This window comes from Quercus robur, chromosome 8 (genome assembly GCF_932294415.1).
Source record: "Quercus robur chromosome 8, dhQueRobu3.1, whole genome shotgun sequence".
NCBI classification, from domain to species: domain Eukaryota; kingdom Viridiplantae; phylum Streptophyta; class Magnoliopsida; order Fagales; family Fagaceae; genus Quercus; species Quercus robur.
The window spans coordinates 9,838,387-9,862,405 of record NC_065541.1 but is presented as its reverse complement, the minus strand read 5'-3'; the positions used below and the strand labels follow the sequence as shown (position 1 = coordinate 9,862,405).

Below are 24,019 nucleotides of genomic sequence, written 5' to 3'. Positions count from 1 at the left end.
CCGTTGGAGGGCCTAGTAAAAGTCTCATTACTGGCCAGGTGCGTTACAAAAGAAAGCATTAACAGCCTCAACGGCTAGCCCTGATGGGCTCAGGTATAAAACTCTCACACAACCAACAGAAGGAGATATATGCAAAAATACTCTGAAACTATCTATTCTTTTCTTTATTGTGTTTAACTGTGATCCTAACTTTGGCATCGGAGACTTTGTGGCAGGCGCCACACCGGTGTCTCTCGACGAGCAAACCTTCACGCCTCACGGGTGATTCCATCTGCACATTCACTGACGGATTTGTGTTCCATCAATTTGGTTCAATGTTTATTAACTTTCTTTATTGAATGACTTCTTCTCTTTCCTCTTTTTTTATATTATTTTATTATGTAATTATATTATTTTACTGTATTGAATGTTAAAATAAGAATAAAAATGTTAGGTGTATTGTAAAATGAAATAGTACAAATCTAGACGTGTATGCTCAAGTGAGTAGAGTCTCTTTCTTAAAAAACAAAAGTGAGTAAAGTCTAGTAAGTTGGCTGGGTTCATGGAATTTTCCTTATCCATGGTGAAAGAAACATAAAAGATAGTTCATAATTTTTCAAATTTTAAAAAGAAGAAATGATGATTTTTTTTTAGAGCCCTTCATTCATTCTACCATTAATGAAACTTGGATGGAAAAAATAGAGAGAAAATTATGCGTATAAGTAAACTTGACGTTTTTACTCCTATAATTTATTAAATAAAAATTCAGATAATAATTATTAAAAATTTGACACAAATATTTTCTCTTCCTCTCACTTCTTTCCCCCTCTTTCTGTTACCAAAAACTTCAAATGGAAAATAAAACATTTGTCTCTTTTTCACATCTTTCCTGGACCTTATTAAACTAGCAATTGGGTCTTGAAGTAGTAGTGACTATATATTATTAAAGTAGTGAGTATAGTGAGTTTGATTACCCTTAGAGTCAGTGCTTTGTGGTTTGCAAGTTGAATTTGGGTGCTATTGTATATAGCATTTGGAAACAGAGTGATGAAGTGCAAATTCATCAATAACTGCAAACATGTCCAAACGGAGCCCAGTCCTCGTTTATGTCGCAGTAAAAGTAGCAATCCCCTAAGATGGTCACCAGTGTGGTGCTTGCCACAATGCCTCCGATGCCAAAGTTAGTATAAAAGGCTTTTAGGGAAATAACAAAATGTCAAAATAACAAGGAGTGCTTTTAGGTGAGTCTTTGTACCCTATGTTGGTGCTGGGAGGGTTGTATATATACATTCTCGTAGCCCTTAGCCGTTGTGGCTGTTATGGTGGCTTTAATGCTTCTTTTGGTAATGCCTCATGGTCAATGATGTGAGCTTTGATGGGCTTCCAGCGATCTGTACAGCTGTCCCTATAACCGTCTGAGGCATTCATTTGACTGCATTGAATGGCTTCTTTACTTTCTGTTAGTTTTTAGACCCCTTAAAACACAATTGGATTAACCTAGTTAATTAACCAAGTTGTTACTTAGTCCAAATTCCAAGTCTAGGTTATCACAATCAAACAATTATATCATGCATAGCAGCGGAAAATAAATAAGACAATGATATGATCACCCAAGAAAACCAAACCAGTAAAAAACCTGGAGAGGATTTAACCTAGCTATCCTCAAGGTAAAAAGCAAATCCACTAGAAAGAATCGAAGTTCATACAATAAGACTTACAAGCCCCCACGCTCGACTTCTTATTGCTACCAACCAGTAGAACTTACTAACACGACCACGTGCAAGCTCCGAATCCACGGACTCCTTCTTTCTTTGGCCTTTGCAAAACACAAACACCCCCGTTTATGACTTTGAGATCCCACTCAAAGGTTTAGCAACACAAACTCTCCTGTTTGTGACTCCAAGACCACCCTTCAAGGTTTAGATCATCAACACCTTTGATGACAAGAGAAGGCAGCAACTTCTACAATACCGGATCTTGAGATTTTTCAAGGAATAGCACCGGTAGAAGACATAAGAGAACTTTTTAGGAATTAAACCCTAAATACGAAAAAGGCACACTCTTTTCTCTCTAAAAACTACTCAAAAAACGTTCTAGGGTTTCCCTTATATATAGGAGAGTTTTACTTGAACCCTAATATGTTTAAGTAGAGTTTGGGCTGAACTGGAACTCTGCAGAAAAATAAATCTGCACGTGATTCGATCGATCGAGTCTAATTTTCGATCGATCGAGCCTTGCAGATTTAGTCCAATAAATTCTGCAATCACTCGATTCCAATTTTACAAATAAACATACTTTGAGCAAGCCTAAACCTAGACTCTATGTTTTGATCATGGTTTGCCAACATAATACAAATTGAAATTCTAATACATTAGTTCCTAATTTCTTAGAACCTAACACTTTCGTCAGTAATGTGGCTTATATCGTCGGAGGCATTTGGTTAATTCGTCTGTCAATACTGCCTTGTTGGTTTGGATGAGGTCGTCCAGGGAAGTTGAGTTCATTAATCCCATCAACAACCCCCAGATTCTGTGGTCATCGTGACATGTCATGACAATCACAGAAGATGAAAGGTTTATGGGTTGTACATGACTCTTGGGATTTCGCTCTGTATTAAATGTATAGTGGTGGCGCCGCACACGTCGTGGCCACATGGCACATTCTGATCAGTGGAGTTAATGCTCCAATTGTATGACCCTTGGGTTTCCCGCTGAATTTTAGTTTTTTGAGCCTTAGTTTTTAAACTTCTCCTCTCCTCACTTTTCCCTTTCACTTTTTTCCAAACTTCCAATCATTACTCAGAGTGGTGCTTCCTACATTCACCCGCTTTTGAGGTACACTTCTCTTCCTTTTTCTTCTTTTCTTTCTTGGTTACGATAAAGCTATGATTTTTTTTTTTTGTGTGTTTGCTTTTGATTTTTGGGGTTTTAGCATTCATCTCTTTTTTCTGGGTTTGCATGTGGATAGTTTTGAGGTTAGGGTAGTGTGCCCCTCAATCTCTTTCTTGTTTGCTCGTTTAGGTGCTTCTTTAGACACTTCTAGTGCTTTTGTCCCTCTGATTAAGAATTTCATTTTTTAGGGTTGTAGGCTAGGAGTTGTAGTGGGTGAGTTGTTTCCTGTGCTCAGCCAATCGATCAATTGGTTTGGGGGTTTGATATAGGAGAGGAAAAGGATGTCTAAAGTGCAATCTAGTGAGCTCAAGACTGGGTTGTCGTCTAATGACGTCCTAGTGGAGGAAGATACAACCGTCTCTTCCCATCAAGAGGTTAGGGCTTTCCATGCCCTCGAGGAGGTGTGTGGGATGGATGCCGACACATTAGGTAGGTTTAAGGATAGGTTTCAGTTTCCGGAGCGGGTTAGGGTTCGTCTGCCCAATGAAGAGGATCAGGTTTGTCATTTCTTCCCTAGGGAGGTATGTTTTTACGAGGTTGCCTTCGTTTGTGGGTTAAGGTTCCTCGTCCATCCGTTCCTCATGGAGCTATTAGATCGTTTTGGTATTGCTCCGGGCAACTTATGCCCAACTTCTGGAGAATAGTGGTCAGTTGTATGGGGATATGGCTAGCTGCTACAAACGAAGGCATGCTTAAAGTAGACGAGCTCGTCTACTTGTACCATTTGAAAGAGTCCAAGGAGCACGGGTATTATGAGTTGGTACCTTGGGAGAGGAGGACCAGGATTGTCAAGGGTCTACCTTCATCTTTTAGGTACTGGAAGTCCCGATTTTTCTTTGTGTCTGGGGACAACTTTGAAACTCCCTATAACGGGGTTTTGGTTGATCTCCCGAGGTTGCTTCGTCAGTGGGGAACCCCAACCTTAGATGCGTCATTATTTCTTCCTGTGATTTGAGTTTCGTTGTGTTTATTTTTATCGTCACTAACTCCTTTGCTCATTGTTTTGTGCAGTTAAGAGACGGCCCAAGCTTAAGAGCAGGTACAGGGAGCGTATAGAGAAGGCGATCGAATACGCAAAGTCAATTGAGGACTTGGATGATCTTGTGGACCTACAGACTCTCGCCTTCTATTGCCTTGGTCCAGAGCCTTCTGCCTTCGTCTTGCTTGTGATTCCTAGTCCTTTAGTTTCCCTTTTAGCGTCAGTATTTTGTGCTTAGCAAAGTTTTTAGTTGTGACCCTCCTTTGTCTTTGTCAGCACCTTGCTCTCGTCTATGCAGGTTCTGTTACTTAGCTAATTTCCTGCGTCTTACATATTCTAAAGGGATCTTGTCGAACTGGTTGAGAGCTCAGATTCAACTTGAACTTGTCTTCAGGCCTGCACTTGAGTAGCACCTTGAACAGGTTTGTTGCAAGGTTCTTGTTATTCTCTAGGCTTCTTAGTAACTTACAACCGTCTAGGCGGAATTTGGTTACTTAGCCCTTTTTTCTTTTTGTAAGGATCTTGTCATTCTTTTGGCTTCGTTAGTAGCTTACATCCATCTAGACAGAATCTTGTTACTTGGCCATTTTTTGTGACTTACACCCTCTTAAGAGATCTTGTCATTCTTTTGGCTTTGTCAATAACTTACATCCGTTTAGGCGGAATCTTGTTACTTAGCCATTTTTTTTTTGTGACTTACACCCTCTTAAGGGATCTTGTCATTCTTTTGGTTTCGTCAGTAACTTACATCCTTCTAGGCAGAATCTTGTTACTTAGCCATTTTTTTTGTGACTTACACCCTCTTAAGGGATCTTGTCATTCTTTTGGCTTTGTTAGTAACATACATTCGTCTAGGCAGAATCTTGTTACTTAGCCATTTTTTTGTGACTTTCACATTACTAGATCTACTTGCATTAAAATATTGGCGGAATAGTCCTTTTTATTGCTTTCAAGAATGAATACAATCGTCTGTTACATCTATTGGTGGTACTTCTTCAAGTGCTCAATACTCCATGGTTGTGGAAGCCTTTGCCCGTCTATGATTTCTTGGTGATAGCTGCCTTGCCTAGAGTAATGGATGACCCGATAAGGCCCTTCCCATGTGGGGCCGAATTTCCCATAGGCAGAGTCTTTGGTTGCTGGGGTGACATTGCGCAGGATGAGGTCTCCTATGTCGAGTCATCTGAGCTTCACCCTCTTGTTGTAGTACTCGGCCATCTTTTGCCGGTACTTTGTCATCTTGTTGGAAGCTTTCTCTTTGACTTCATCTAAACAGTCCAGGTTAACTCGTAATTGATCGTCATTACTTTTCTCGTGGAACATTTCTCGCCTAACACTGGTTATTCCCACCTCAACTGGGATTACTGCTTTAATGCCATAAATGAGTCTGAAGGGGGTTTCTCCTGTTGGGGTTCTTGCTGTAGTCCTGTAGGCCTACAAGACATTGGGTAATTCTTCCGGCTAGGCCCCCTTTATGTCGTCTAACTTGGCTTTGATGATCTTGACTACCGTCTGATTAGTTACCTTTGTTTGCCTGTTTGCTTATGGATGTCCTGGGGACGAGAATTGGTTCTTGATCCCTAGACTTGAACAGAAATCCTTGAAGCTTTAGCTGTCAAACTACCTCCCATTATTTGATATGATAGTCCATGGAATCCCGAACCTACAAATTATGTTCTTCCACACGAAGCTCTAGATCCTTGCTTCAGTGATGGTTGCCAGTGCCTCTACTTCGACCTATTTTACCACTAGTAGGAACTTTACCTATCCTTTACCTTGGGGTATCTGGCCGACGATGTCGATTCCCCACTACACGAATGGCCACAGGGAGGCTATCATCGTTAGTCTCTCGGCTGGAAGGTGTTGGACATTCCCAAACCTCTGGCACTTGTCACACTTCTTGACGAGCTCCTTTGCGTCCACCTATATGGTAGGCCAGAAGTAACTTGTTCTGATAACCTTACTTACCATGGTAAGGATAGACAAACAGAGCTTCTTAATCTTAAATAGACGAGCAGTTGCAGTTGAGTGATAAAGAAGAGATTGAAGGACATTGAAAGAAGAAAGCAATCTATTCTTTTCTCTTTCTTAATTTATTCTCATTCTTATCCAATTTTCATCTTTGAAGAATTAATTTTTTTGTCTTCCTTCTACTCCATCCTCCTCCTCCTCCTCCTCTATATATTTTCATTCTTACGCAATTACATCTTCAAAAATAAGATTTTGTAATATTGTATATGTTTTTAATAGCATTATTTTTGTATTTCAATTTTGCTCGTTGCTAACTACCTTTTGATTTTAGGACTACGGTTGTACCATCATCATGCAATAACAATCAAAGTCTTACTTTGCAAAATTATCAAGGAATCAATTTACTTTGGAATTTCGTATCTACACAACCTAAGTCCTAAGTTGTTGGGTGAAACCATACGTGTAGCTCACGTGAGGGAAGGGGAATAGTGGATTTTCGAAGGACATAAGAGCAACCGCATCAGTCCATCTAAAAATTTTCGTCTATTTTGGCCTTAAAATCTACTTTTTCTATTTTACACAACCACTTTGTAAAAATACCAACATCAGATCATCTATTTTACACTTTCTTTTAATATAATATTAATTCTTCCCTTATTTTTTTACTATTATTTCTATCCTTTTTTTCCTTTGTTTTCTCACCAAACAAACACAATTTAACCCAAATCACAGCCTCTACAAACACAAATCACATCCTCTCTTCCTACACCAAAACCCCCACATCCAAATCACAACAAATTCAAGCCAAGATATCACTAAGCAAACCACCACCAAAATCAATAAATCGGCAAAATCGATCCACCAAAATCAGCAAACCCAGTTACTCGCACTTCTGGCAAAGTTCTGAATCATGGTGGGCATGGTAGCAGAAAACAGAAGAGCACCAAAGAGGAATATAAACTACTCTATTATGGGTTTTCAGCTAAGAGAGAAGATAATGGGTAGGAAACAAAGGAGAGCCACCAATTGGAGTGGTGGTGGTGGCTAACAAGTGATGAGAAAATACTGTAGATTAAGGAGAAGAAATAAAGAAAGAAAAGAAAAAGAGAAAGAGAAAAGCCACAACCAGAGAGAAAAGAAAAAGAAGGAAGCAAGTAACAAAATAAAATAGACAGAAAGAGAGAGAAATTAATTAAATATTGATGCACAAGTGAACAGTAACCGTGTATCTTTACATGGTTACTGTTGCTTTTTGGAAATTTACACAATTTCGGAAGAGCTAATGTGAGTGATTTTTAAGGTAAGATGTGTAAAATTGTGTAAAATTGTACACTTTTTGTATTTTGGGAGAGCTTATGTGGGTGCTCTAAAGGTTTTGTAGAATCGGCTGCTTTGCATTTTTCTGAGTGCGTACTAGTGTACTACTACTACTATTACTAGATGCCTCTAAGCAATACTTTTTTGTGAACTTCATTCTAAGAAATTCAATTCTATATCACATGAATTGATTATTTGTGTACCTAAATCATACCTAAATTGAAAAAAATAATAGATTCACAACTAACAAGACTTAGCTCCATAATCGATTTAGCCCAAAAAATGGATTTAATCAAGTTTTAAATCAAAGTGATTTTGTTCATTTGAAAATAAAAATAATCAAAGTATTACTTAACTCAAAACATATACCCAACTAACCATACCCAAATTGATAATTAAAAAAAGGGGGGGGGGGGGGTGGTAACAAAAGAGGCAATAGATTATCACAACAAATCTTAGATAATAAGTTGTTATGGATAAAGTATTTCTCTAACTAGACCAAAATGGACTAAAATGCTACGTTGATGTGATTAATAGGAGCATGACAAAAATAAATGATACGGTTGAACTTTTAGATATTACTAGTTGCAAACCCACGCAATACGTGGGAATATATAATTATTTTGTAATATGCTATAATATATAATTTATTCTCTAAAAATTATTGAAAATAATTTGTTCTCCTTAAAAATTGAACTATTTTTAAAAGTATTATTCATTTCCATTCTATTATTTTGGGTTTTTCTTAATAACTAAATCATGAAATCAAAGAAGAATTTTTTTAAAAAAAAAATGTCTATACATATCAATACTATATATAATACTGGAAGTTTTGAAAAAAGAAAACTTTCTTTCTTCTCTTAAAGTTCATTATAAATGTTTTTGGTCACTTAAGAAACCTTCATTGTCAAACTCTCATGTATCTAGGTCAATGATCCTAAACCCTACAAGAACCAAATTCCACATTTAGCATTATCAAAAACAGATAAAAATTAAACCTCCAATTAATCATGTTTTGAGATTTTCTATTTCCTCATGACCAAACTTTTGAGGTAGATTTTTTATTGTCTATTAGACAACAAGATCAAATTATTATGTGCTGCACATAATAAGAAAAAGTGTGCTAAACATACTATTTGTCAAAGCCAAACAAAAATTGAGAAAGGTTCCACAACAAAAAAGAACCATTGAGTCAAAAAATATGAAACTAGTAATTGGAGTATAATTACCACGTATACTCTATTATTGTTTCAAAACAATCATAGGTAAATACATTAAACTTTGGTTTTCTTTTCTTCCTTTTTTTATATATAGTTAAACATATATATATATATATATATATATATATAAAAGCAGAGACCTCATGCAAGAGTGCATGAGGTCCTACCATGTGGCACTGTATATAAGTTCTTTGCAATCTTCTTTATTATGAAACATTGTTGTTTCATTCCAACCTCAAAAATTAAAACAAGGTAGCTTTTATGTTTAGCACTTTTTGCTTTAGCAAAAATCAATTCAGTTATTTCTCTCTCCAAACTCTTCACTTCTTACGAACAAAACAAAAAACAAAAAAAAAACTCTTTCACTTTGCCTCCCAAATTTAAATGCACACTACGGAAAAGCACTTGGCAAAGTTAGACCAAGCTTTGCCCTGTTAAATTTTAATATATTTCGGTTGAGATCAAACACATCTTAATTTTTTTATTTTCACTTATTCTCTCTCTTAACTCTTCAGTTCTTCTAGCAAAAAATAAAATAAAATAAAAACTCTTTCACTTCCCCTTTCAATTTAAACGCACACTAATGTACCTGTTTCTTCTAAAAATTATATATTGATGGATCTTCCTTCTATTGATGGATTAATGATTCCTCTACGAGTTCATGGACAAAAACTCCTTTCTCAATGTGTCTATAAATAAATAAATAAATATTCTGACTCTCACTCTTTGTTTCTTTCTTTCATTTTTTTTTTTTTTTAAAAAAAAAAAAATTTAGGTACCGAGTTTGTGGTTTGCAATATTTGAGGGAAGTCAGACTCGAGGAGATTAAAGCTTCAACTTTACCTATTTTGGTTGGGGACTAAAGTCAATAAACCCAAGGAGAAAAAGCCACCAGCCCCTAATTTATCATACCCTTAGGTAATGGGTTTTTGATAATCAAACTAGATGGTGGTTTGTTTCTTTTCATTTGAACTATTTACTGGTTGAGATTTTACTGTGCCACACCGTTTTTGTAATTTATAATTTGGCTTTTGGTGAGTGATTTAAATATGTTACATGAGGATGTGATTAAGAAAATTAGTTGAATTGGGTACCATTTAGATCCTAAGGCAAAGATAAGTTGAGCAAATAATCTGGTTTTGTTAGGCAGGTAGAAAGATCAATGAGGAAGAAGCTTAATCAACAAATCAAGCTCCTCCACGCCACATGTAGTTGGAGCACATACCCATGTATCTATATGGATTGGGTCACATTCAAAACGCCAATGGAGGCAAAACTTTTGTGGGTTCGAAATGCTAAGAGCCTAGGAGTAATTATACATTTTATTTTGAATCTAGTGTTTGATAAAATGCTTGAAGAAAATTTATAATTTTTATTTGGTTGTATGATGTAGCAACCTATATAGTTGACACGAGTGAAACAAATTAACTTAACTACGGGTTAGAAAGTTGTTATTATTTTAGGTGAATAATTTTCTTTTACCTATTGAGGGGTTAAGTGTTATTTGGAAGCAAAGTTTTAAAATAATCAACACAATCTACACATATTATATGTCCTACTAAATAACAAAAACTCAATTGTTAAAAATAAGAACAAAGAAAGAAACAATGAGAACCACAGAGGTAAAAATTAAGAACTAAGGGTCCGTTTGTTTTACTCGTCTGGCGTTTCAGGCTTTTTTTTTTTTTTTTTTTTTTGGGATAATTACACATTACCCACCTGTGGTTTACCTCTAATTCTAAGTGCCTACCCGTGGTTTGAATTTTGACACTTTGCCCACCTGTGATTATCTCCGTCTATGTGCCGTGTGCCCACCTCTCCCTCACCGTTACTCTAACATAGGAAATAGATCAAAGTCACTCCCATCCAGATCAAAACACTCACTTTTCCAAAAACCACTCAGTCACTCTCATCCGCTTGCTCACCAAAAATCACTCAGTGTCACTCCCAAAAATCACTCAAAATCACTCACTCACTCACTCACTCCCATCGTTCCTGCAAACCGAACCGAGATAGACAGCTTCTCCGTTCAGCTTCTCTGTTCATCTGTGGCAGGAAGACTCACTCATGGGTATCGCGCTTCGCTTCACTTGACTGGGAGTTTAAAGCTTGACTAGGTATCGCGCTTCGCTTCACTTGACTGGGAGTTTATTGCTGTTCTGTTCAGCCGTTGCAGGTAGATTAGGATTTTGCGTTTTAATCTTTGAAATCTAGGGTTCTGAATTGGGTCTTAAAATGCTGGTGGATTTTAAAATGCCGGTGCCGGTGGTGGGTTTTAAAAACCCATTTTTGCCGGTGGTGGGTTTTAAAATGCCCGGTGATAATTGTATTTCTTTCTTCCTCACTTAATATGCACGGTCACTTTGTTAAAATTCCTGTGGGTTTTAAAATTGGGTAGTCTTTCTTCCAAATTCTTTCTTCCAAATTCGATTCTTGCTTAACCATGGAACTGGTTTATATCTGCATTTTCTTATTACTGGCTTAACAGTTATGAATATATATCTGCATTTTCTTATTACTTTAAAATAAAGGTCTGTGGCCCATCAACTTTTTTAACAATGTGGTTGTAGCATGAGTAATTGTTACTAAATTTAGATGAGTTGATTCTTGCCACTCGTAACAGATTTGTTGGTCTATAAACTTGTAACAAATTTTTGCTATGTCTTCATCAACTGGCAATGGCTCTACAACTAGTGGTTTCTACCGTGCTGGAGATGGTCATTTATGTACCCTTGAGAATTGTGCCCTAAGAACAAGTCGAAAAGCTGGTAACTATGGAAGAAGATTCGTTGGTTGTAGTCAATTTAATGTAAGTAACAATTACATTGTTGTATTTGAATTGAGTTGAATTGAATTATTAGTTGTGATTAATTGTGAACTGTGAAATTAATTGTTATAATTGTAATGCTCAGGTTGGTCCCAAATGTGGCTTCTTTCAGTGGGTGGATAACGAAACTTGTAAGAGTGACCGTGAAAGGATAAGTATGCTTGAGAATGAATTGCAGCTTGCAAATCAGAGAGAAATGACAACTAAGGAAATGGAAGAAAGATGTAACCGGAGGGAAAGAGAAACTCATGAGCTTTATGTAGAAATTAGAGAGAAACTTAAGAGAGTTAGAGAGAGTGAGAGATTGTACAAGATGGCATTAGTTTTGTCATGGTTATTTTTCATTTTTGTAATGTTGTTGTTGTGTTTTGCCTCAGTGAACAATAATGTAAGAGCGAGGAACCTTAATCTGCCATGATGCTTGGTGGGATGTTGAAATGTTATTGGGTAATTGAAATGGAAAGTATTGTTTTTGTGCAAATATTGTTTAGTATAATTTTTTTATTCCTTTTTACTTCATCCTGTGATTGATATATATTGGCACAAAGTGTTATGTGGAAATGTTAATAACATAATAACTTGAATGGAACATGTTGGTTCAATATATACACCTGTGTCAATGCACACCTACCTATAAATGGAACATGTTTTACACATATACATGATTTGTTGCACACCTGCCTATAAATGGAACATGTTTTACACAGACACATGATTTGTTGTGTGAATACATACACCTGTGTAAATCCACCAAAAGAACAAGACAAGAAAAACAGAGTCCACCAAAAGCACAAGACAAGCACAACACAACAAAATACTTTATCCTATTTCAATGCACATTAACATTAATAAAAGTGAAGAGTCATTGAGCACATCATGTGACTTCACAAAATAAAAGAAGAGCAACCTATTCAGTGACTTTACAAAATAAAAGTGGAGACATTAACAAAGTTTTATGTCACATGCATACAAAATTGCCAACATTGTTTTTGGCACATCCTGTGACTTTACACATCTTCCAATTAAAACCCACCAACTAGTCCACTAGGGCTCAGACATACATATTTCCAACCGAAATTACCAATATTGTTTTTGACACTTGACATATACATTAAACAAGTGAACTATAACAAAAAAGTTGTTGAAACTTTAACATCTTCCAAGTTGTCATTTACTACTTTAGGTGCCCTTGCCAGCTGCATTCTTACCCTTGCCAGCTGCATTCTTGCCCTTTCCACCAACTGGTTGAAACTTTCTGCCTTTAAACCCCCTAGCAGATGCACTTGGCTGCATAACCAAAATCCAACAGTTAGCAAGATGATCCAACAATTAGCAAGATGATCCAACAATAGCAAGTAAGAGGAAAAAAATAAACAAAATAGAACAAGCCAGAGGTGCCTGAGATGGTAAAGAATCTCATGTCTCTCTAGGGGTATGGAAGCTTGGTTGTGAAGGTGAAGAGAACCAGTTAGCCTTAGATCTAGTTGCAGGTTGAGTTGCAGCCTCAAATCTATGGTTTGGTGCAGGTTGAGATGCAGTTTGATCAAAAGCTCTGTATGCACTCTGAGATGTAGCACTTGGTGGCTGGGATGCAGTTTGAGGTGTTGCAGTCTGCTTTGTTTTTGTAGATTTACTGCCTTGTGCCTACAAAGAGGGTAGTACAAGTTACACACTCGAAATACTTGAGGAAATGAATATAGTTCAAAGCATGGAAATACTTACAGCTGCTGATTTAGCAAGTCTATCTCTTCTCTGCCATGGAGTTTCACCAGTGATGCCTGCCTTGCACCCTCTTGCATTATGTCCTTCTTTCTTGCACTTCCCACACTTGATTGTCTTGTTCATCCTAGAAACTCTATAAGGGTTCCTTGGCTCTTCAGGATCTCTTTTTCTTTGCTTTGGTGGTCGGCCAGGTGGTTTATACACATGAGGAGCAACAGGAGCAGGTTGGTTAGTCTTAACCCACTCAGACTGGCCAGGCATTGGCTGTATTATCTCTTTGTATGTTTCAGCAAATGTCTCTTTTAAGTAACAAGGATGCACATAGTCCTCCACTTTCTCCAGGTTCTTAACAATAGCAGAGATCCCATGTTTGCAGGGAAGTCCTGTCAAATCCCAAATCCTACAGCTGCATGCTTTCTTAGCCAAGTCAACCACATGTCTCTCATGACCATTATCAACCTCATACATGAAGCTGCCTGCTGGAGTAGCACTGAAAGGTATAGATTCATGTTTTAACTTCTCTAATTTGTCTTGAATATTAGGACAAACTTTTCCAGTGTATTTTGCTATACCTCTCATCTTTTTGTATTGTTTGGTCATGAGCCTAACTCTAATCCACTCCAACATTGCTAAAATTGGCTTATCCCTAGCTTCTAAAATCATGGCATTAAAAGACTCACTCAAGTTATTAGCTAAACAATCACACAAAGCTCTACTACTAAAGTGAGACTTAGACCATTGTGCAGGGTTGATGTCAGCAAGATACTCCCATGCCTTGACATCCAAGTCCTTCATTTCCTGCATTCTTCTTTCAAACTCCCTCACTGTTGTGGCTCCAGCACATCTCCACAGTGCATCCTTCAACTCCAAGCCCTTATGATCCACTTTGAAATTATTATAGATATGCTTCACACAATATCTATGCTCACAAGTTGGGAACAGCATCTCAATTGCAGGTATAAGGCCCTTATACAAGTTACAAAACAGAACAAGTAAATATGTTAGTACAATTGTTACAAAACAGCATCTTTGTTACAAAACAGCATCTCAATTATTATTGAACTTTAAAAATGTCTACAAAACAGCATCTCAATTATCATACCTTTTGTCTGTCACTGATGAAGACCAGATTAAGTTGCTGTGGATCCCCAATGTCATTTGAAAATTGCTGCAGAAACCATACCCATGAATCTTTGTTTTCTTGCTCAACAACAGCAAATGCAACTGGGAAAATGTTGTCATTTGCATCTCTAGCTATGGCAGAAAGTATTTGCCCCCCAAATCTGTCTTTCAAGTGGCACCCATCTAAACCAATAATTGGTCTACAACCTCCCAAAAACCCAAGTTTTTTTGCATTATACCTAATATACATTCTCTTAAATTTCGGCTGTGCATTTTCATCTTCCATTTCAGTTTGTAAAATAACCCTACTTCCTTTATCAGTCAATCTTATCATCTCTGCATAATCTCTAAGTTTCCCATATTGCAGCTGTTCATCCCCAGTAACCAAGTCAGTAGCTTTCCTTTTTGCCCTATACACTTGACTGTAACTTATGTCAACTTCAAGTGCTTGCTTCACATGATGTTGAACACCAGCCACTTTCCAATTGGGGTTTTTGTCAAACTCCTGCATAAACTTCTTTGCAACATAAGTTGAAGTCACTTGGCTGTGTTTGAAGGATCTAGGGCAAGTGCACTCCGGATTGAATGTCTTTATTTGGAATGTCAACTCTTCAGGTAGTTGAGATGCATAACACCTCCATCCACATTCATTGATACAATAAACTGATATCTTCTTCTTCTCATTCAGCTTGAACTTGATATTTACTGGCTTCTTTATCGCATATTCCCTCAATGCCTCCCTAAATACTTTAGAGTTTGGAAACTTCATTCCTTTCCTTAACTCTGGCTTTCTCATGTCAGTTTGGACATTAAACTCAGGTTCTTTTGCAGCTGGTGCTGGCTGATCATCATCAGACCCTACTAAACTTTCCATGTCATCTTCAAGAGGTGGGTCAATCCATTCACCCTCTTCAAGAGGTGGGTCATTGTCAGCTGCAGTATTCCTATGTGGGGCTGCATACACATGTACATCCTCATGGGTAGATGGCCCATCATCTCCTTCAGAGGGCCTATGTGGGGCTGCATGTGTAGATGGCCCATCATCTCCTTCAGAGGGCCTATGTGGGGCTGCACGTGTAGATGGCCCATCATCTACATTTCCAAAAACATCATCATCAAAATCTGGCCCCTCAAACCCTTCCTCTAACCAATCACTATCACCTCCTTCAGCATCCACATTACCTCCCTCATGCACCTCATGCACATCATCATCACTCTCACCCACCTCATGCACATCATCATCATCATCTGCTACTTCCTCATTACCAAATGGTTGTTCAACAGCAAGTGGCTCCTCACCACCCTCAACATATAGTGTTATCTTATCTGTAGGCCATGCAGCATGGATCTCACACATATAAACAACATCATCATCTTCATTTATAAGCCTTAACCCTTGCTCCAAATTACCTCCAGGAATAAGATAATGATATCTACTTGTACTAAGTGCCCCCACATCACAACAAATATCTTGTATTTCAAAATAACTAAGTCTATCTGGGTCAACATTATCAACAAAAGAAGTACTACCTCCTAAATATTCCAAATCTGGGTTCCACACAAACTGCCCACCATGATGAATCTCAAAATTGAATACTAAGTCAGCCATCTGCATGTAAAACACAACAGAATAAATGAAGATGATAAAACTTATAAATGAAAGATGATCAAAGCCTTAAAGCATACATATAAAAATGAGGCATCTAGTTCTATTGTTAATAAAGACTCAATACCTATATGGATAAGAGTAGTAATAAGAGCAGCACCATTAGTTAACTGGTCGATTATTATCACAAACTTATTTCAAAACAGAATTGAGCAAACAAGAGAACTCAGAATGCAGTTGGACTTATTTTAAAAATGCATATATAACCATCTAGCTTATATCATAATTGACTGAATAATTATTTCAATAAAATCATGAGCATTATTCAACTTTTAAAGGGAATGGAGGGTTTTTAGTTCACTAGTCCATTAGTTCACTGGTCAAATTCATAATTAGTTCACTGGTCCATTAGACACTAACTATAACATGCTGTCCACAACAGACTCAACCAGTAACATTCTAATTAATCTGAAAATCAAAACCAATGATCAATTTGGTAACAGAAGCAGTAAATCAAACTGATTTCAAATTGACAGAAGCAGTAACCAATGATCAAACTGATTTCAATTTGGTAACATTCCACAAAAACAATTAAACAATACAAATCACGGCAGAGAGAAAGCCTACAACAGAACAATCATGAGCATGATCGGGTGAGGGAGAGGCGGGTAATACTAAACAGAACAATCATCAAAGCCTACAACATACAAAAATGAGGAGCAACTGTAAAAACAAAATTGGGTTTCAGCTGGAAATTTCTCCGACTCTGTAAAAAAAAAAAAGGATTTTTAAAACCCACCACCGGCACCGGCATTTTAAAACCCACCACCGGCACCGGCATTTTAAAATCCACCAGCATTTTAAGACCCAATTCAGAACCCTAGATTTCAAAGATTAAAACGCAAAATCCTAATCTACCTGCAACGGCTGAACAGAACAGAGGCAATAATCTTGATCCTCCTCAAATCGGTTTGCATGCACGACCTCAAGCTTTCAAATCCCAGTCAAGTGAAGCGAAGCGCGATACCCAGGAGTGAGTCTTCCTGCCACAGCTGAACGGAGAAGCCGTCTTCGTTGGTTCGGTTTGCACGAACGATGGGAGTGAGTGAGTGAGTGAGTGATTTTGTGTGATTCTTGGGAGTGACACTCAGTGATTTTTCGTAAGCAAGAGTGAACGAATGGGAAATGGGAGTGACTTTTCAACTATTTCTTACGTTAACGGTGAAGGGGGAGTGAGTGAGTGATTTTGAGTGATTTTTGGGAGTGACACTGAGTGATTTTTGGTGAGTAAGCGGGATGAGAGTGACTGAGTAGTTTTTGGAAAAGAGGGTGTTTTGATCTGGATGGGAGTAACCTTTGATCTATTTCCTATGTTAGAGTAACGGTGAGGGAGAGGTGGGCACACGGCACATAGACGGAGATAATCACAGGTGGGCAAAGTGTCAAAATTCAAACCACGGGTAGGCACTTAGAATTAGAGGTAAACCACAGGTGGGTAATGTGTAATTATCCCTTTTTTTTTTAACCAACGCCTATTACACTATTCATTGGACATGAATAGTGCAAATAGGCATGTGAACAATAATTTTAAAAGTGAACAGTAACCAAAAATAATTTTTTATTGTTTTCAATTTTCAGCAAAATAAGCGGTATCCAACCGCACACTAAGTGGGTAAAAAAAATTATGTGGTGTCTCCATTATTTGAAGGTTAGCCTATAATCTATATTAACTCAAAATGGTATTAAAAAAATTGTTAAATATATTATACTGATATACCTTTGTTAAAAATTTGTTAAATATGTTGAATCATGTCTAGCTCAATTATCATTGAAGCTGCTTTATTTATTTATTTATCTATTGGTCAAGCTGTCCACGAGAGCCTTGACAATATCAAAGTGTGTTTGTTGCTTTGCCTAGACATGAATCACTATGCAACCTTAGCATTGCTATAATTAAAATATTATTGAAGGTGCTTCATAAGATCAACGCCTTAATTAGACATTTCGTATGACAAGGGATAGGTTTAAGGAGTTTGATATGCAATTATGCATAATGTATGCTTGCAATTAATTGGTTTATGATCAACTGATGGTAGGCAACAAAATATGCCTACATGCTCTGAAGTTTCTATATAATTATAGGTGATTTTAGCAATGAAAATATCTATTATTTATGCTATAATATATGTTGAAACTAAAAAATAGTGTCATTAAAAAGGAAGTCATTTCACGGCTTGTGGATTAATTTATAGAGTAAATTCCACAAACCTACCCTGAGGTTTGGACTAATACCAATAAAGTCCACAACATTTAAAAAGTGACCACTTTGGTCCTTATTGCCAAACGGTTTGTAACACCGTTACATACCCTCTGCCCTCTCTCTAACCCCTCTCCTGAGTCTTCTCTCTTCCCTTTCTCTAATTCAGAGAAGAAGAAAAAATTGAAGAATAGAACCCACAAAGCCAACGACCCGACCCAGCAAACCCACAAAAAGCCAGTGACCACCAACCACCGACCACCAGCAAAACCCACAAAACCATCAACCACCAGCAAAGCAACGGCATCAACAAAACCCACAAACCCAGAACCACCGACCACCAACAAAACCCATAAACCCTTAAGCAATACCAACCACCCCAAAACAAACCCAAAACCAAAAACATAAACCAAAACCCACAAAAATCCAACACACCCACAAAGAACCAAATTCTCTATCACCAATCCAAACCAAAACCGACCCACTACAAAACCCACCACCATAGCGCCACTGCAAAGAGGAAGAGAGAAGAGAAATTGCAAACCCACCACCATGGCGCCGAATTTGAGCAGAGGAGATTGAAACGTCACCAGACGTCGTCGGATCTGAGCGAAGGAGTGAAACGTTACCGGTCTAAGCTTAAACATCGCCGGATCTAAGTGGGTTTTTGAAAATACTTCGGATCTGAGCCAAAATCATCGGATCTAAACAGATTTGAGAAAAATCGTCGCCGGAGCTGAGCGAAGAAGGGCTGATCATCGCCGGATTTGAGCAGAGGATGGTAAATTTGAAGTGGTGGTGGGTTGGGTCGGGTGGCTGGGTTGCTCGGTTTGGTCAGAGGTTATGGACTCAGATGAAAAGAGAGAGAGAGAGAGAGAGAGAGAGAGGTGATTCTGGAGAGAGGAAAGAACAAGAAGAATGAAGGAAAAAAAAATGGTGTTACAAACCGTTTGGCAAAAAGGACTAAAATGGTCACTTTTTAAATTTTGTGGACTTTATTGGTATTAGTCCAAACCTCAAGATAGGTTTGTGAAATTTACCCTAATTTATATGATGAGACCAAACGTGTGATGGTCTACAAAAAGGGGATATAACTAAATATATATATATATATATATATATATATATATATATATAAAAGGAGTCCACGTGAGGTGAAGAGCTACTAGTCTGCTAGTCCTTTCTTATTAAAAAAGGACTAGAGTGAGAAAAATAAGGGAAGATGGGCATAGCATTAACGAAAAGTAAGTCTGCCATTGTCCCTAAATAAAAAATAAATAAAACAAAAAAGAGATAAAGAGTGAAGGATGGCCGAAGCAAATATAATAATAAAAAAAGTGAAAAGCTGAAAAAGTGAATAAAGTAGTCTCACCACCAGAAAGTGAGGAACACGGTTTGGTGAAAATGGCTATCACAAACTAAAAAGAAGTTTAAAAAGCAACGGAACAGAGAAAAGAGAAAAAAAAGCTGAAAAGTGGATCACGGCTCAACATGAAATTAGGATTTGTGGAGGAAAAACTGACGAAAACTGCTTCATGATCTGATCAGTTGAGAGAAGAATAAGGAACAGTTTCTTTGGAATCTCCCTATAAATAGAGGAAGGCACGCACAAGAAAAAAAAAAGGAGAGGTGGAAATACAAAAAGAGAGCAATTACACACACAGAAAAAGATAAAAAGAAGAGAAAAAAAAGAGAGGCAGAGAGAGCAACACCAAGCAGAGGAGGATTACGCAGCATAAGTTTGTATATGGGATTTCATCAATCCCTTTCTTCTCTATATCTCTCTCTCCCTCGTTCTCAAATCAAATAATTTTTGTTTGGTAAAACAAATAGGAATGGGTTTCATGGGGAGTTCCTAACTCCATGCATTAAGTTTTATATAAGAGTCCTTACTCTTAAATCCTATTTGAACATTACCAAATAAAAATTCTCTCACTACCAAAATCTTTCTCTCACCCTTCTTCAAATAATTTTTGTTTGGTAAAATAAATAGGGTTGGGTTTCATGAAGAGTTCCTAACTCTATGCGTGAAGCTTTATACAAGAGTCCCTGACTCTTAAATCCTATTTGAACATTACCAAATAAAAATTCTTTCACTATCTTATAATTGGAGTCCTTGACTTTACCCCATAATTGGAGTCCTTGGCTCTACCATTTTAATGGAGTTCTTATCTCCACTATCAAATTAATGGAGGCATTAACTCTACCAAATTAATTGTGACTAATTCTTTGGGATTATTAATTCTTTAAACAAGATGAGAGTTAATAATTCCTAAAATAAAATGACCATAAAAATTGATTTAAGGAAATTTTATAATTCCCAGTGTTCATAAAAAAAATAATAATAATAATTGCTTCAAAAGAGTTTTTAGAAACTTCAATCAAAATATTATGAAAGAAAGCGAAAATTACTTGGAACTTTTAACTTCTCAAAAAGAGAATCCTTGATTCAATTTCCATGAAAACATGGTCTTTGACTTATCCTTGAGATTAAAACCAATTATCTCACCCAAAAATAAAATTAAGTCGATGCTTAATTAAATACAAAGTGTTTGACTTAAATGTCCATCATTTAAATTGGGCAAAATCAATTTGAGGATTTTGAATCTAAAATCTCAAAATTAAAAACTACGAAGTGGCTTGATCCCTGCCAAGGGTACGTAGGCAACCTAAATAAATCATTAGGTGCAGCCACAAATAAATAAAAACATATGTCCCCTTGAACATAAAAATAAATAAACTTTACAAAGATGACATGGTTGGAATCAAAGGGTCTTCCCTTGAAACAAGGGATTGTAATTAAGAGATACATTATCTTGAATAGGTACAACTCACATCAATAAAATCCATACGCCAAAAGGCCTATGGGTGAAATTATGTTTGACGAATTTGAATAATTTGACAATATTTGTTAAACATAAATTAACAATTATTGTTAAAAATTAGTTAACAATTTTTTTCAACTATAATATATGTACAAAAATTTTCAAAACCATTTTACATAAAAGCTTACAGCATTATCCATGCAACACGCAAGCAACCTTCTAGTATATCAAATGTAAGAAAACTAAAATGTCAAAGACAAACAAATTGAATGGGTAAAACACAAATATAAAATAAAAATTGTACAACATGAATATGAAGTAAGAATTTGTTGTAGAGATTTCTAATTCTTGAAAACCCTTCTCATAACCAACCAACCAATCCTAGCCACCTATAGCCCCAAAGTGATCACATTGTTGGCAACCCACAAAAAAGCATATCATCCACAAAATTTAGAAACCCAATGGAAAAACTAAAGTTGGGGGAAAAGAAAAAATAAGAAGGGAAAGAACAAACTTTAAAGGGACTTTCCAAATTTGATGCCACTTTGGCAACTTTTGCGGAGGTAGAAAGAGTAAATGTAAATATATAGTGCTAAAAATAACATAGTTAATCACAGGAGTAACAATTGAAGGGTTTGAATTTCAAAAGAGTGAAACAGTTTTGAAGGGGAAAATGAAGAGATGGGAATTGGAAGAAGGATAAATTAATGGTGGGTTGGATTTAATGATTTAAAGAATGTGTAAGGTTATTCGTGGTGAGTTGGATTTAGTGAGTTAGGGTGAGTTTGGTTCAGCTTTTTGAAAAAATACACAATGAAAAAGTGGAGTTTTCAAAAAGTGCATAATGAAAAAGTGTTTTTTCAAAAAGCTGAGTGTTTGGTAAAAGCGGTTAAAAAATACTTTTTGAAAAAATTGAGTGTTTGGCTAGCACTTATAAAAGTGGCAGTTTGAAAGGTAAATTACCAAAAATGACAATGTATATATAAGGAAGTTTATTTCATACTTAAATCAATATTGTGAAATTATTTTTTTCTCACCAATATTAGCTAATAATAACCTACCACTTAAGATTTATTGTGAAAGTATTGTGATAATTTATACTGATTTTAATTTGAACATACTATTATAATTATTTTTTTCAATTTCTAAACAAATTATTTTTTTTCTCACCAATATTAACTAATAATAACCTACCACTTAATATTTATTGTGAAAGTATTGTGAAAATATTGTAACAGTATTTCTCAATTTTAATTTCTTATTCTTTATTTTATGTTTCCCTTATTTTATTTTATTTTTTTATCCATATTTTCTTCTTCTTTTTTTCCCTTTTTTTTTTCTCCTCCACACACATACCCTTAATTTTTTTTTTCTTTATTTTCTTTTTTCCTCTTTTTCCTTGCCACTTCCTCCACACACGTGCCCTTACTTTTTTTTTCTTTATTTCCTTATTTTTCCCTTCCACTTCACACTCCACTCCAGTATGTTCCACACACTTCAAACCCCTCTCTCATCCCTAAAGGTCTCTGCATCTCTTTTTTTTTTTTTTTTTTTTTTTTTTTTTTTTTTTTTTTTTGACAATTTGAAAGCTAATGATGATGATGAAGAAGATGAAGAAGTCTCTGCATCTCTTTTTTCGTCTTTTTTCTTTATTTCCTTATTTCTTCTTTCCTTCTTTATTCTTTTTTTTTTTCACATTCCAGAGAAGAAGAAGAAGAAGAAGAAGATGATGATGATGATGATGATGAAGATGATTGAAACATAAGGATTTTGGGTGGATTTTGGGATTTTGGGTTTTTTTTTTTCTATGGATTTTGGGTTGATTTTGAGTTGGGTTTGGAATGGGTTTTCCAATGGGGTTTGAGTTGATTTTAATAAATTATTTTTGTGTTGATTTTGAGTTATTTTTGGTTTGGTTTTGTTGATTCTGTGTTTGGAATATCAAATGTTGAAATGGGTTTTGTTGATTGTGGTGGTAGACCGGTGAGGGTGGTGCTGTGTTTGTAGCAGCACGATGAGAGGAATGAGCTTCAGGCGTGAGAACTGAGCTTCGTGCAAAGGGAGAGCAAAGAGATGAGATGAGGGTCGTGAGGCTTCAGGCGTTGAGAGAACTGATGAATTTTATGGGTATTTTCGTAATTCATCATCAGCCAACGGTAACAGTTCAAACGCGGAATGCACGTTTTGATTTATGGACCTCCTGAGGTCCATAAATTTTGCGCGTTTAGACCGCGTTTTTTGCCTAGGCCCAAAACGCAACTTTTATAAAAAAGTTGCATTTTGGGCTGAGCAAAATGCAATTAAACTTCAACTTTTTATAATATGGGCTTTTTCAGCTCCTAAAAATGCAAACAAACGCACACTAAGTAAGTTGCTACTTGCTGACCCTAGTTTGTATTTCTTTCTATAATAAATCTAGAATATATTTTTTTCACAACTATTAATGTGACTTGTTATGATTGGTGTAATAATAAAAGTAATTCCACTAGTGATTTCTATGTGAGTAATTTTACGCCAAACATACTTTGCTACTTTAATATGATGTGAAAATAGTTGAATTCCTAGCCACCCCCAACAGCCCCCCCCCCCCCCCCCCTCTCTCTCCCTTTTTTTCCTTTTATTTTCCTCTGCTTATCCTGCATATATATATATATATATATATATATATATATAAAAGAAGAAGAAAAACCCATAAGTTGTTTCATTTTAATTGTGGAAAAAAAATTTATTTAAACAGACGGGTTAAACTTGTTACACAAATTGTTTTACACACTTTTCCAGAAGCAACTGAAATTGTGACTTAAATTACGATTTCAGTTGTTTTTTAGGACGTGTAAAACAAAATTACCACTTGCCTAAATTGCAAAGGCCACGTTAAAAGTGAACAGCCAGGCAAGTTGACTAAGTTACCACTTGCCTAGACTGACAAAATGAAGAACATGGTTCAAAATTTATCTATTTCATAACAAGGAAGATGCGATATGAAAATTTTCTGTAACATTCCTGCGACTTCTCATTCCCAAAAATGATCGAGGCAGCTGCAAAATTGATAATAATTCTAAGCATTTTCCATCAGACTAAACGGACAACTTTGGGCACAAGTTGTTCATAGCTAAAGTCTAACCTATCCCCTTTCTGGATGTAATCTTATCAGTAGCTGTTGGCTAGTAACTTTGCTCACATAAACATGGATCAAACAAAAGGTTATTCCAAGCTTTGCAAGAAAAAAAAATTCTGGGCTCAGGACTGCAACATTGGTTCAGAGTGGCTGTCTATTATGAATTCTGGTACACACCAAAACAT

The 24,019-nt window shown here is 36.4% G+C and overlaps 2 protein-coding genes across 2 annotated transcripts; one reads left to right on the top strand and one right to left on the bottom strand.

The window, feature by feature from the left end:
* The first annotated feature begins 10,827 nt into the window (after positions 1 to 10,827).
* Positions 10,828 to 11,641, top strand: LOC126694526 (uncharacterized). Its single transcript, XM_050390853.1, has 2 exons — positions 10,828 to 11,166; positions 11,270 to 11,641. The coding sequence occupies exons 1-2, from the start codon at positions 11,017 to 11,019 to the stop codon at positions 11,600 to 11,602; spliced, it is 483 nt and encodes a 160-aa protein (XP_050246810.1). The 5' UTR covers positions 10,828 to 11,016; the 3' UTR covers positions 11,603 to 11,641.
* Positions 11,642 to 12,363: 722 nt separating this feature from the next.
* On the bottom strand, positions 12,364 to 17,153 carry LOC126695827 (uncharacterized). The gene is made up of 5 exons (XM_050392633.1): positions 16,553 to 17,153; positions 14,009 to 15,637; positions 12,907 to 13,872; positions 12,658 to 12,828; positions 12,364 to 12,471 (listed from the first exon to the last, which is right to left on the bottom strand). Exons 2-5 carry the CDS (start codon positions 15,635 to 15,637, stop codon positions 12,364 to 12,366), a joined length of 2,874 nt encoding a protein of 957 aa, XP_050248590.1. The 5' UTR covers positions 16,553 to 17,153.
* Between the last annotated feature and the right edge of the window lie 6,866 nt (positions 17,154 to 24,019).

Bases quoted from the DNA above. Each gene is read 5' to 3' on its own strand.
- LOC126694526 (XM_050390853.1), top strand. From the start codon at position 11,017: ATGTCTTCATCAACTGGCAATGGCTCTACAACTAGTGGTTTCTACCGT. The intron at 11,167-11,269 runs GTAAGTAACAAT...TGTAATGCTCAG, and splicing joins TTGGTTGTAGTCAATTTAAT to GTTGGTCCCAAATGTGGCTT.
- LOC126695827 (XM_050392633.1), bottom strand. From the start codon at position 15,637: ATGGCTGACTTAGTATTCAATTTTGAGATTCATCATGGTGGGCAGTTT. The intron at 13,873-14,008 runs GTATGATAATTG...AACTTGTATAAG, and splicing joins TCATCAGTGACAGACAAAAG to GGCCTTATACCTGCAATTGA. The intron at 12,829-12,906 runs GTAAGTATTTCC...CCCTCTTTGTAG, and splicing joins GACTTGCTAAATCAGCAGCT to GCACAAGGCAGTAAATCTAC.